The sequence below is a fragment of the Nematolebias whitei genome, chromosome 16 (genome assembly GCF_014905685.2).
Source record: "Nematolebias whitei isolate Nwh7 chromosome 16, NemWhi1, whole genome shotgun sequence".
Classification (NCBI taxonomy): domain Eukaryota; kingdom Metazoa; phylum Chordata; class Actinopteri; order Cyprinodontiformes; family Rivulidae; genus Nematolebias; species Nematolebias whitei.
In genome coordinates, this window is record NC_056513.1 from 8,673,675 (window position 1) to 8,688,239 (window position 14,565).

Here is a 14,565-nt window from a genome sequence, read left to right on the forward strand (position 1 = left end):
ATATATATATAATTTTTTTAAAATATTAAATATACATGTACTGTTTTATTGTTTAATTATCTTTTTATGTGTTTTATCAAACATTTTTGTTGTTGTTGTTGATTTTCTTTTTTTTTTTTTGTGCTTTGTTGTTATTTGCTTTTACTAGTTTTTTTTTTCTATATCCTAAATAAACTTGAAACAAACTTGAGTTTTGGACGTTTAGACACTGAACATTTAGTGTTTATGCTGAAGTAAATAAAGGAAGTTGTGTGAAATTGTTATTTTGTTGGAGTAGTAGTATTTTTTGATATTACTATGGTAGGATCAAGTACTTTAAGTGGTACCACAATTCAAGAACTGTGGCACTTTACAGTAAAATTGTTTTTAACTAGTAAAAGTATAGCAATGTTGAGAAAAAAAAACATTTTAAACTCAACTAAATATTGTACAACTTGACATAAAATTAAATGCAAATTTGTAGGAGAATTTAAAGAAAACAATGCTTTCCCAATGTGCTGCACTTGTAAAAACATTGTGTTATTTAGAAATATCTACAGAAAACCTGTAAGTGACACAAAGACATTAATCAAAAAACAAACCATGATATGTGGCAAGTGGCAGGAACCAACCAAAAAATAAATAAAATAAAACAGGATGAAATGATGTTAACGATGGTGCATTAATATCCAGCAGATCTAAAAAAACAAAAACAGACGTGTGTTCTTCAGAAGCTGCACTTGCTGTATTTATTCATGTTTTCTGGCAGTGACTGAAGCCCAGCAGCACAGAGGAGGGCAGTGTGTTTAACCGTACCACTCAGAATCCTCTGTACTGCTTCACATGCTCGGCTTTGTTCAGTCCTTCTGTAGTCCGGACCACTTCACTGAGGAACACAACAGAAAGCACAGAATGAGAGTCGTGTCAACACGATGTGAAACAGAACAGTGGGATGAAAAACAGAAGGAAATGTGAGCGACAGATGAGTGTGACGGTGTTCACCGATGGGCCGTGAGTTGAACTCGGTGTCCAGGATCTCCAAAGAAGGCACCAGGTCCTGCCGTGAGCTGGGCGTGGCCTTTGTTGGATCAGCTGGACTCGTCATTTCTTGTTCTTTTTCGTCCTGCATCTGCGCATAGACGTTGAGGCCTGGGATCTTCCTTGAGGAAAGATTTACAGTGAGGCAAACGGATAAAACCCAAAGCCTAAACTAAAACAGATCAGATAATCTGCAACAACCACATGTTCAAGGACTGACGGGTAAAAAGGATCTAAATGTAGTAGTTCCAGTGTTTTTCCACCAGAGGTCGCTCTACTCCGACAGCTGCAACCCGTCCTCTAATGAACTCTTGGCATATCTAAGGCCGAGAAGACATTCATCCAACGCTGGAGCATTGCCTCGCCTATGGTTCATGCTCTCAGCCGTCTAGTGTTTTCCTGAGCCTTGTGTGTACTAATACTTGTGATTACTCCTCCAATGTGACTGCCTGAGTACCTCCAGTGAAACCTGTACCAAAACCAAATACTTGGATCCTTGCCTACGCCCTCCATCTGTTCTCATGTGTCTCCTACTACGTGCTCACTAGTGATCTCCGGACCATCACTTGGACTGTTACTGACTGGAACCAAGACAGACCTAACACCACCAACCTGTAAGGAACTGTAAATTCTGAGTAAAGACTCTAAATACCAGTGACCTGAGATTAATTACATTTCCTTGCTCCCCAGGGATCCAGTCTAGTTCCAAACTTTGCTGCAGTGTAAATAAAAGCACTGAACTGAGCTTCTTGTGTGGAGTGTTCATTCTCAGCTCCCTTTCACTCTGGGTATTCAGATCTTATGACACTAACAGATACAAGGACTTATAACCTTTAATAATGTTTCATGTTTTGTTGTACTTCTGTAGCTCATCCTGACCCTTCACATTGTTTCCCTTGGAGCTCCACCTCAGCAAGGAAACACGTTAACATTTCAGAAAGGTCAGCTGCCTCCTTTCAAAGGCCTTAATATTGATAGCAGCTGAAGGTTGAATGGCATTTCTTTTTGTGGGGAATGACCTGACAAGCATTTCGACAGGATCCCCACAGATGTTTGAGGGGAAAAGTCGAACAAATGGACAGACGTGTTGCTTTGACAGACAACTATCAACCTTTTCTGCAGCCTCGCCTGCAGCTTTTGTTTTCCGAGCTGTCGGGACACTCCCATACCTTTTGGCAACTGTACGGATGCACAATACAACTTTTTCTTCTTTTTTTATCTAGAACCAGTACTTATTTTGAGTACTTCCAAATGTTGAGTTGCAACTCTTACAGTTGCATACTCTGTTCTGGTCCGTTGTGGTGAAGAGGGAGTTGAGCTGCATGGAGAAGCTCTCTGTTTACTGGTCAGTCTGACATTCCTACCCTCATTTATGGTCATGAACTATGGTAGAGACTGAAAGAATGAGATCCTGGAGCCAGGAGGTCCAAATAAGTTTTCTCTTCATGGTAGCTGGACTCTCCCTGAGAGATCAGGTGAGAAGTTTAGTTCTCCAGGAGAGACTCAGAGTAGAATCGCTACTAAAGGCTCAGACTGCTGGAGGACAAATTGACCACATTTCCTCACTCTGCTGCTGTCTTTACTTGCTCTTCTCTACCTGTTTGTATTTGTAATTATTTATATATTTACATGTGTTTTTGTCTTTCCTCTTATAGAAAATACATCTGGACCTGTGTTTGTCTGTTTCTACTTCCTGTCCTCTCAAATCCGGTCAAAGCAGATGGCCACTCGTCCTGATCCTGGTTCTGCTGGAGGTTTCTTCCTGTTAAAAGGGAGTTTTTCCTTTCCACTCTCTCCTTTGTGTTTGCTCAGGATGGGAGGCTCAGACGATGTCAAGATTCAACGCAATCTCCTGGCTTCCTTAGATAGATAACTTTTAAGAATCGTCTTTTATAATGTAATGTTTCTGTACAGTGCCCTGAGACAACTTATGTCGTGACTTGGAACTATACAAATAAACTGAACTGAATTGAATTGCTCCTCCACATCCAGAGGAGCCTATTCAAGTGATTTCGACATCTGGTAAGGCTGTCCCCTGGTCGCCTCCTTAGGGAGTTTTTGTGTCATGTCCAACTGGGAAGAGAATCAGGGTAAGACCTGGGACATGTTGGAGAGCCTATGTCGCTCAGCTGGTGAGGGAACACCTTGGAGTCCTCCCAGAAGAGGTGGAAGAGGTGGCTCTGGACAGAGACGTCTGGACCTCCCTGCTCAAGCTACTACCTCGAGACCTGACTTTGAGACAACTGGAAATAACAGATTGATGACGGCTGGATGGACACTTCGAAAGTTCTTTTGAAAATGTGTTTGAAATCAAACTGGCATTTGGTACTACCATATTGGCACATGTTAGGGGTATATTGTAGGTATACACCGTACCAAACAGACACCCATTACTGGTATTGGTGCATCCCTACTGACCTCTTTACCAATGGGCACAACATGATCACTGTACGGAACCTCAGGAAAACGTTACCTCTTGAACTTGTAGATGACAAACACAGCTAACCCTGCAACCACCACCGACAGCAGCATTAGCATGGCAGAGCCGCTGTGGTTCTCACCGGTGTCCACAAGGGGCGCTGCAGAGACAGGGAGACAAGCGCCGCACGCCATCAGCAACACAACCGCTGAGCCGGGCTGTATTTGCACCTGCTGACTCATGCAATGAGTGGTGAACAGAAATGACACCCATGTGAATCATGAATCAGTTTAATATATGGACTCTTCTTACTCTTTATCCTAAAAGTAGCAGCATCCCCAATAGGAAGAGGCACACATACGTGTAACGGTTCTCACTCTCTGAATGTCTCTGTGTAGCTACATGGTGGGAGCCAATCAGACACAGGGGTGGGGTTATTAGTTGAGTGGTGGGGCAATAAAAATATGAAAGTTATACCTGACTGTCCACTGTGTCTATTAAAAGTCCCCATGCTGTTTGTTTGTCCCACTCACTACTGAAGGTCCTCCTGGACTAAACCAAGACCGTTGTGTTTGTTTACCTGCTGACAGGTGAGCTGTGTACACTGTGACTTGGACGCCCGGCCGCAACGTGAACTGGACAAGATTCTGATTCAAGGCACTCAGCAAAACTTCAGAGAGCTGCAGAGACAGGAGACACAATTTAAACAATATAGTTTTTAGCTGACTGGTAAAAACTTAAATCATTTTCAGAGGAATATTTATTTGCAGAGCTGTTTAAAAATTAGAATTAAAGCAAGAAGAAGCAAACATATTTTGTAGTTGGTGTGCAGGTCACTGGTTGAAAGTGTTTCCTTTAATATTGTCTCATGGTAGGGGAACCTTCTAGTCAGAGACAGGAACAAGTTGTCCCAGGTGTTCAAACAAGGTAGTAAAGTCATTGATCATCAACAAGTGAAACCTGTACAGTCAGGTTCTGGAAAAAAAAAAGGCAATACAGGTTTACAATGACCCAACCCATCCAGAGCAACCAGTATTCAGGTTGGTACCATCTGGCAGAAACTAGTGGTTCCTCTGGTAAGGAAAAATGGATACAAAAAGTAATTTGTTCCCTCTTTTGTGAGTGTCCTTAAACACAGCCTCACATGACAAACAATTCTCTGCTGGGACGTTTTCATATTTTTAATGTATTGTAAATGGAAATGGTAAATGAGCTGTAGCTTTTTGACATTTTTTAGTTATTTCAGCTGTTTTCAATTAATTAATTTTTTGTGGTAATTTCTGCTAATTTCAGCTTGTTATACTCCTTCCAGATATTTTCTGCTAGTTTCAGCTTTTTCTGCTCTTTCAGCTACTATTTAGATGTTTTGTACTAAATTTAGCCTTTTCAGCTAATTCCAGGTTATTTTAACTTATTTCAGCTACTTCCACTTCCTTCTGGTTGTTTAAGCTTCTCTCTGCCTTTTCAGCTACTTTTCAGCCATTTCATTTTAGCTAATTTCAGCTTTTTTAGTTAATTTCCTAATTTTTGTGCTCACTTCTTCTTATTTAAATCTAAATCAGCAAATATGTGTTCTTTCTGTTTTCTTCTGATAACTTAGGCTTGTTCTTCCATTTCAGCTACATTTCAGAGTGTTTTAAGCTAATTTTAGCTGTTTTTCAGGAAGTTCTTCAGCAATAAGTAATCACACTGCGTTTTTGCAGGAAATGCAATTTCTCTAGTTACCACTTTAAATAACAAACCTGATCACCACACAGCCCGGCCTGATCTCTGCGCTTCAGACAAGTGGGAGACACTTTGGTCTGATTTAAACCGAACTGATAAAAATAATGGATGGATGTGCTCATGTGAGACAACTGACTTACAAAAATAATAAAAATCTGGTTTGATCTAATTTTTCCAACACAGATCTTTTCATTTACACATGTACAATCCTCTATTTGGGGTCAGACTGTATATACCTTAAAAATAAAGAGTTCAGTATTATTCTGGTGTCCTGAAACGAGCCTGTATGAGCCGAATAATAAAACAATATGTTTCTTGTGTGCAGATGCTTTTTTTCTCTCTCTCTGCTGCAGAAACTTCATTTATCTTATCTGCCTCATTTGCCAAATTAATAGTGAAATGAATAATTTCTTTAGTCCTTTCCCCTTTGTACTGTTTAAATTTAGTCTACGCTTTGACTAATTACCTATTCACAACGTACACCAGGGTCAGTAAATCTCTTATACATCCTAATAAGCAGAGTCGGCTCCACACTTGTGTGAACTTTGGGATGAAGATTTATGGAGGTCTGCAGAAGATGGAGCAGGAAGGAAAAAGGAAAACTGCAACTGATTTCCTTCTCTGGCCTAATCATGTTTTGTGACATCGACAGTCATTTTGGTTCTCGTTGATTGGATGTTTTTATTGTCTGGGTTTTACGGCGGCTCTGCCTCACCGGACAGGATACGACTGTTTAAAATTCATTCCTCCTCATAAGGAGGCGATATAATGAGTCCACATGTTCATGCTAGACTCATGGGTATGGAAGTGCAATTCTGGCATCTGCTGGTAGAAGGAGGAACTGAGCTGAGGTTTTATTTTAAGGAGCATGGACAAGCTGCTGCCATGAGGAGCTTCTCTATGAGTCATAAACAGAAAGGCAAACGGAGCTCTGCACTGAGGTGGAGTTAGAGCGAGAAGGACAAGGTGACATCAAGAAACAACAAAATGTTCAGAAGTCCAGGAGGAGCGGCGCTGCTGCCTCACCTGATCTAAATGAGCCGAGCTCTTCTCTGGTTTCCCTTCAGTTTTCTGTTTGTCGGGCAGGAGGAAAAACTCAGCTGCTGTGGGTAACCCTGGGAGGACGGTGACCAGAAGCTGGTCCTCGCTCACGCCCGTGGCCTGCAGGGAAAACAGCAAGGAGACGAGGGTGAGACAGGTTCTAACCAAGCTGCATCGTTTTTACTCACACAAAGTCTGATACAACTGTCTGAGGCGCACAATCACAACCTCAACTAGAGAAACTGCAAAAATGCAGTTAAAGCTTATTGCAGAAGATCTTTGCTGAAAAACAGCTGAAATTAGCTTAAAAAATGCTGAAATGTAGCTGAAATGGGAGAACAAGCCCAAGTTATTAAAAGAAAGCAGAAAGAACATATTTGCTGAAGTAGGTTTAAATAAGGAGAAATTAGCATAAAATTAGGAAACTAGCTAAAAAAAAAATAAAGTTGAAATTAGCAACAAGAGCTGAAAAGTAACTGAAAAAATATACATTAAAAAAGCTTAAACTACCAGAAGGAAGCAAAAATACTGAAATGAGCCCAAAAATGTGGAATTTGCTGAAAAAGATTAAATCAGCATAAAAACAGCTTTCTCAGTAGTAGCTGAAATAGCAGAAAAAGCTGAAAGTAGCAGAAATAACTTTAAAGGAACATGACAAACTTAAATTAGTAGACAAAAGTTAATTATGCTGAAAGTATCAGAAATTACCATGAAAAACTTGAATTTATCTGAAAACAGTTGAAATGAACTTAAAGGTAGCTGAAAAGCTAGAAGAAGATTAAGTTAGCATATGAAAGCAGAAAGAACACATGATTGCCCAATTAGGCTGAAAGAAGCAGAAATTAGCTAAAAAAAAGTGGAAAATATCTGGAAAAAAACAGAAGCTGAAAAGTAGCTAAAAAATCAGAAAGAAGCTTAAATGACTAGAGGGAAGTGGGGAGAGAACACTTTTGCTGAATTAGGCTGAAAAAAGTTGAAATGAGTGCGAAAAAATGTGGAATTAGCTAAAAAAAACATTAGCATAAAAACGGCTAAATAGTAGCTGAACTAGCAGAAAAGGCTGAAACTTGCATAAATAAGCTGAAAGGAGCATAACAAGCTGAAATTAGCAGAAAGAAGTTAGAAGAAGCACAAAAATGTTGTAGTTAGCAGAAATAATCTAAGAGGATCACAAAAAAGCTGAAAACAGTTTACAATTACAAACAGAAGCTGAAACAGAACAAAATGTGAAAGGAGCAGTAAAAGGTTGTAAACACATCTAATGATTTGAAGGATGTCAAATGAGCTCCGTTCATTTTCTATGACGAAAAAAAAAATGGCAGAAAAGGCTAAATATTTCAAAAAGCTAAAGTTGCACCAATACCAAAAGTCACAGCACCCTTCTGCTGAATGAGCCGAACGTTTTGAATTATGATTTGCTGAAATAGCACAAAAAAATTGTGGAACAAGAAAGATGCTGAAAAACGTACGGAAGAAAAATAGATCTCTGTGTAAATGCTTCATAAACATTCACACCCAGAAGGATCTGGTTGAATTCTCTAAACCTCAAACTGTGTCAAACAAGTGGAGCCAGATAAACAACCGCTTGTTACCCATCATCCTCAGGATAACCAGTGACGTCTCGACAGGACCCGGCAGCAACAAAAAGTGCAAACCATTCAGGAAGTTACATTCTGAACATCTGGAATAAGAAGTGGTTTGATGTGTGGCAGACGAGGCAGGACCTCGGTGTGTGAGCAGATGTTGTCTGCAGTGAATGCACAGAACGTCACGTTAACTGGACCAGAACCGTTCGGAGCAGAGAGTCAAAGAAAGTGACCGGGCCGATGTTTGTCATTTCCTTTGTTTGTCTCAGGATTTAAAAATATGAAAAAAACATTAAAACTACAGGGATGATTAAACAATTCTCTTTTGCCGTTTTGACCTCGGGTCCATCAGAGGTTTTGGACATTCCCACCAAACAACCAGGTCTCCCACCCCCACCCCAACAGTTGGAGTTGTTGAAGCTTAAAGTCAGCATAAACAAGCAGTACGCCAATGTCCCAGTCACTGAGGGGTCTGAATGTTTGTAGTTTTTGAAACGAGTGTTTTTCTGGACTGGAACTGAACAGAAAATGAAGTAAACCTAAACGTTTTTGCTGCAAGATGTTCAAATAGAGGAGTTACTCTGTGGAGAAGAACAGAGGGAGATTTTTTTTATCTTGTCTGAGGCGGCGCAGAGTGACGGACCCTGGAGAGTGGAGGGGGCAGTTTTATCCACCAGCAGGTCCAGTGGTGGAGCCAGGAGATGGCCAATGGTGGCCTTGGCCCACAGAATAATCTTCGGCTACCCCAATCATTTGAGGTAACTATACTTTTAAGTAATATAAAACTGGAAAGCATATAGTTTCCTCAAACACTAGCTGTGGTTGAAGTATATGGCAGTGGCCATCTTGGATTTTGCCATGGCAACCCAATTTTCAATAGTGACTTTTCTCACGCCAAGATGGAGCCAAACACCAAAACTGAAGTCCGTACCTCTCTTATATTTCAACTTATACATTTCACGAGACAGACAGATGGATGAAATTTTTGTCTTTGCTCTGCAACGGATAAAAAAAAAGTTTTGATGTTTAGTCCAATAATGCTCAATCAGGTCATCTGGACAGTTTATTTTTTTTTAATGGAAAGACGTGTCACCCTCTATCCGGAGGGCTTCATCAGTCTGAGGAGTCCCAAGTAAACTGTTTCCCCACAGTATACTCCTTTAGTGGACCAACCAGTTTGCTGGTGTTAAGATGGTTTCTGGGGGCTGTCCTGTCCCCCATTGACTCCTCCCAGGCAGGCAGCCACAGCCAAAGTGGTTCAAGACATCAAAGTTCATGCTCAATCATCCAGGTACAAAATCCAATAATGCTCAGTCAGGTCATCTGTAGAGTTTTTTTTTGTGGAAAGACGTTTCGCCCTCTATCCGGAGGGCTTCATCAGCTTATTATCATCTGCTTAGTGGGGAAACAGTATACTTGGGACTCCTCAGACTGATGAAGCCCTTTGGATAGAGGGTGAAACGTCTTTCCACAAAAAAGAAACTGTCCAGATGACCTGACTGAGCATTACTGGACTTTGTACCTGGATGACTGAGCATGAACTTTGATGTTTTGATGTTTAGAATTAGAAATTCAAGCAAACTGGTCAGTTTCTTCATGTTGAGATCTGCTTGAAACTGTTCAGAAACTTAACTGAGATATGAACTCAGACTACTGGTTTCGAGAACCTGGAAAGCTGATTGATTTTTGAGATGGTTCTAAAAAGTTGATCCCAAGAGGAGCTTAAAAAAAAAATCCCTTCATTTATCATGTCCTTTAGCAAAGCATCTTTTCTGAAAGGAAACTTTTCTAACCCATAATTATTTGCAGCTAATCACATTTCATGCTCAATAATTCAGGTAGAAAATCCAACAAAGTTCATTCAGGTCATTTGGACGGTTTCTATTGTTGTTGAGATATTTCGTCCTTCATCCATAGCACTTCATCAGTCTGATGAGCCACAACAAACTGAGACCCACAAGCATCAAACCCACATGGTGGACCACTTTGGCTATGGCTGCTTCCGAGGAGTCGACAAGGGAGATGGCGGGCCCCAGAAACCAACTCATTGCCAGCAAACCGGTTAGTCCACTATGTGGGTTTGCTGCTTGTGGGACTCTGTTTGTTGTGGCTTATCGGACTGATGAAGTCATTTGGATGAAGGACAAAACATCTCAACAACAACAACAAAAAAATCACCCAGATGACCTGACTGAACCTTGTTGGAGTTGCAGCTAATATTTTCAAACAATGCCTGTACTGTTATTTTAATTATGATTCATGTAAATTAATGCTAATTCAGCTCTGAGCAGCCGGAAAAACAAACTGTAAAACATTTAGGTTTTTGTAAGAAACTGCCAGAATTTCTTTCATATGCTTCTGAACACAGATTCTGAGTGTTTTATTTGTAGTATTGTTTTTTTTTTTTAACATGTAAAAAATGGAATAAAAAACATGTAAAATTAAATTGTGTATATTTAAATCTTGCGAGCTTCTTTTTATTAATCACTCGGCTGCTGATAAAGTAGAATTTAATGAGGATCAATTATTTTAGTGCGTATGTTTAATGTTGTTAATTTTCATCGGTGCAGGTTCAGCCGTGACCTTAAAGGAACGCAGGCAGAGATGGGGAACTGTGCCGTTTGTTTCCTGCAGCAGCTGCAGGTTTTAGTTTGCGAGCGTTTTTCTGGGGTTCTGCTGCCGTGAACGCTGAGGCGGTTTAAACCCGCCGAGTAATATTTTTATCTTAATCTCTCTCCGTCTTCGTGTTCTGCCTGCAAGAAATAACAGCGCGGGCTCGCTCGGCGAGGACTGCAGAGACGGATGTTTTCAGCACCAATTTAGAATTTTCTGGATCAGAAATACGTGTGAGAATATGAAGCGAGGCCCAGACTGCTTCTTCCGGAGACCCAGAAGTATATTGGCAGTTTGAAGATGTGTGAAGAACGAGTCAATGACTCAGACTGGGTGACTGTCGGCCGTGGGGCTGAATCATTTCTTACACCTGACAGCTTGTGAAGCACTCGTCCCCCAGCGTCCCCTCGGGTCAACGCAGACATTTATTTGTCTTCATGAACGTCCAGGAGCTTGTTCCTGTGCAGCCTTGGATTCTCGGAGTGTGTTCGGAGCAATCAGACGTCCTTGAACTACGTTTCCTCCTGATCGTCATCCTCTGCTCTCCACCCTGTGGTCGGGGACTTCACTGAATGATGCGAGTTCAATGTTTCTAAGACAAAGGAGTTGGTCATTGGTTTCAGAAAAGACTCTTCAGTTGCCACTCCTGTGGTCAATAATGGTGAAGCTGTTGAGGTGGTGCATCTATCTGGGAACTGTTCTCCATGACAACCTGACCTTTGACCCCCATGTGAACTCATTTTGTAAAAAGGCCCACCAGAGGACATATTTGTATCTGAAGCTCTGTGGTTTGAATGTTGATTCAACTTTTATGAGAATGTTTTATTCATGTTTTATTGAGTCTTTTAACTTTTACCTTCATCTGTTGGTTTGGACTTTTGACATGCAAAAACAGGTGCAAACTCTCAGGGATTGTCAGGATGTTCACCAGAACTGCTGGCATAGCCCTACAGAACCTCACTGACCTACACAAGACGAGGTCAGTGAACAAGGCCAGGCTGATTCTGGCAGATCCTGATCATCCACTCTATGGTGAGTTCAGGTTGCTTCCATCTGGACGCAGGTATCTGCTGCCCGGACGTAGGACGACATTGGGACCCTGTGTACTCAGTTTCATTCCACCACATGTACCACATGTGGTGTGCATGATAAATAAAGAACCTTGAATCCTTGAACAGACTGAAAACTCATTCATCCCTGTAGTGATCAGGCTCCTTAATGAACAGTGATGATTTATGTTATTTTAATATCTCAGTGTCTAGTATGGATTGATCTAGTATGCTACTGACTTGAAACAAACTGCCCCTCTGGGATAATAAAGATTTTTGAACTTGAACCCTCGTCATCTATCCTCATAAAAGTCTTAATGGAGACCCGGAGCTCCGGGGAGGTCACGCAAAGGTCCGGCTGAGCTCCGACAGCATCTTCGGGAGCAGAGCAACAGCTGCTGGGAAGAAGATCCTACCTGGATCAGGGCGTTCCTGATGACACGGCTCACATCCAGCCTCCACTCTGGAACGTCGGGGTTGTGCTCATCCAGGTTGGACGAAAAGGCCAGCAGATGAGATCGGAAGTATTCTACAGGTACAACAACAACAATAATATTAATAAATGTTTGACGTTTTTCCTTTTATGAGGTCTAAAACAAAGTTCACAGCTGAGATTTAGAACTTTCTGTAAAAAAAGCAGTTTTGTTCTTTACTGTTTTGTCTTGTTTTCATGTAAGAGTCCATCTTTATAAAAGGTTTAAAAACTGTCAGACAGAAACGGAGCAGATCTAAAGCAGCTTTTTCTCCCTGCAGTGTCATAAAACTTCTGCAAAACAAATGATTTGTGGTTTTAAAACTGGCTTCAGGTGGCTTAAAGAGCGTGTTTCTAAATTCAAATGGAAATAAAGTGATGTGCAGACGGACACCTGACTTAAAGAAAGAAACAAGTTGAATAAAAAACTATTATTACCAATAAAACAATCCACAAACTGAGTTTTTATAATTATTAAAGAACCAGAAAACTAAAAATAACAAACTGAAATCATCTCAGTCTGAAAATTAAAAAAAAAACTAACCGATGGGGAAATGTTATTTAAAAGCTAAATTAATGCCTTTTTAATGCAATAAAAACTACTTTTGTGGAGTGAAACCTTGGAGAACTTGTGCTTATAGATAATAACTTACATGCTCTTATTTTTAACATATTAACATTCAAACACAGCTTCCAGATTAATTATGAGCTTTATGTTTTGTTTTTTGTTTGTTTGGTAAAATTAAATAGCTTTTGTATCATCAGCTAAAATAAATGTATCCTTATTGTTAATGTTAGTGTCAGTGAAGACCAGGGGGGCCCAGATCAACCTGCTCAGTGTCCGACAGCGCCGGCATTCTGGAAACATCTTTATTTGCTCACGTGTCTGATGAATGCTTTTAGGAGAACTACGGGATAAAATATGATTGTTGCTGTTCTCTCAGAGACTAACTCAGTTTGCAGGACTGTCTGGACCACAGGAAACCATATTATCGATGTTTAAAATTCAGTGGTTCCCAACCCTAGTCCCTGAGGAACACCATCCTGAATTTTTCAGTTGTTTTCTGCTCCAACACACCTGATTCAGTGAATTAATTACTTCCTCAAGTTCTGGAAAATGTAATTTTCTTTTCTTTGCCGTCTTTGATTCAAAAAAATATAAATAAACTCTACAGGACGTGTTTATTGTAATGCCTCTGTTTTTATAATAAAATATTGATCTTTTATTTCCTGTTATTAAACAGTGTGCATGATCCTTGTTCTGTTCTTCTGACAGCTGCCGAGCCGACTCACCGTGGACGGCGATGGTCTTCCTGTCCTGCAGGATGGCACTCCCAGCAGACACCTGCACCGTGACGCTGTTGATGCCTTCCCTTGAGAACGTGCACGCTACGCTTCCCTCCAGGGTGATTAAAGGCTGCTGGAGGACACAGACACACAGGGAGTGAGACGGGGTGGGCCCGTGGGGGGGCCACCATCAGCAGTCGGTTAATATCTCACACCGTAGTTGTTTACACCACAGAGGTGTTGGCGTGCAGAAATCACAAACACACAATGGAATGACTTCGGTGTGACTCCCATAGCTCCTGTCAGCACTAACAACCTCAAAGATTCGGTTTGGCTTGGTTTATTTGTCATATGCAAAATCAACACAAGGTCAACAAGGCAATGAAATGCTTAGGATGAGAAGAACTGTCTCGACTCGCCAGAAATAAAAAACAACAACAAATACCAAAGCATACAGCAAAAAATACAAAAACACGATGCCAAGAGTGAAAAAGAAAAACATCTACAGTGTGGTTTGGTTAGCAGTGAGGTTCTATCAGTAGAATGGTTCGGTTAGGGGCATGGTCTTGTTAACAGCGTTAGCAGGTCTTGTTAGCATGTCTTGTTAGCAGCTTGATAACAAAAAAAGCACTTTGATAACAGTTTATCTGTTTTAAATTGTGCTCTACAAATAAAGATGACTTGACTTGACTTGACTTGATGGTAAATAAGGACCGCAGCAGTTGCCCTCCTAGACTGCCCTCAAGAACTGGGTCTGGCAGACAGAGAACATTCAAGGTTTCCTTGCGGAACTGAACGGGTCCGTAGAGTTCGGTCAGTGCAGGCAGATGACATGGCGTGACAGGCCGGAGCCTGAGCCCGAGGTTGGAGGGGGGCCAGGAACTGAACCACAATGGAAAGATGGCACGATGGCAAGGCAGCGACACAGAAAACTCCAAAAGTGTGTTGCAGTCATACCCGTAGCGTGGGTGTGCAGTGTAGGCGCAAAAAAAGTTAAAAGAACAACAACAGGAACAAAAGAAGATCGAGTCGAAGCAGAGTTCCTGTCAGTGCTGCCATACTGCGGCGCACGTGACATCACCTTTCTTTTCTTTAGATGTAGATTTCTTTCAGTGTCTAAGGCCTCGTCCACACAGGAAGGCTGACTTTCCTACAGTCTTTTTATTTTGATGTTTTTGAAAATGTCCTCATCAACGCAGCACTGTTTCTAAAAATGTTTACATCAACACAGAAAACGTTGCAGTAAGTATGCCAGGCCTGTGGGTGGCGCTGCAATGCTGCCACAAAAACACCCAACAGAAAAGAAGACGCTCCAAACTGTAAACACCAGAAGACAGATGGTGAAAACAAGAGCAA

The 14,565-nt window shown here is 41.1% G+C and overlaps 1 protein-coding gene across 1 annotated transcript in view; it reads right to left on the minus strand.

Annotated features, from left to right (window-relative positions):
• Positions 1-836: 836 nt before the first annotated feature.
• The window catches only part of LOC119423058 (VPS10 domain-containing receptor SorCS1), a 186,644-nt gene continuing 172,915 nt past the window's right edge, over positions 837-14,565 (minus strand). Inside the window, exons 20-26 of the mRNA XM_037690467.1 lie at positions 13,216-13,339; positions 11,867-11,979; positions 6,188-6,322; positions 4,017-4,116; positions 3,491-3,596; positions 982-1,139; positions 837-865 (exon numbers count right to left, since the gene is read on the minus strand). Of these exons, the coding sequence (XP_037546395.1) occupies positions 837-865; positions 982-1,139; positions 3,491-3,596; positions 4,017-4,116; positions 6,188-6,322; positions 11,867-11,979; positions 13,216-13,339 (765 nt within the window). The remainder of the gene's footprint in view (positions 866-981; positions 1,140-3,490; positions 3,597-4,016; positions 4,117-6,187; positions 6,323-11,866; positions 11,980-13,215; positions 13,340-14,565) is intronic.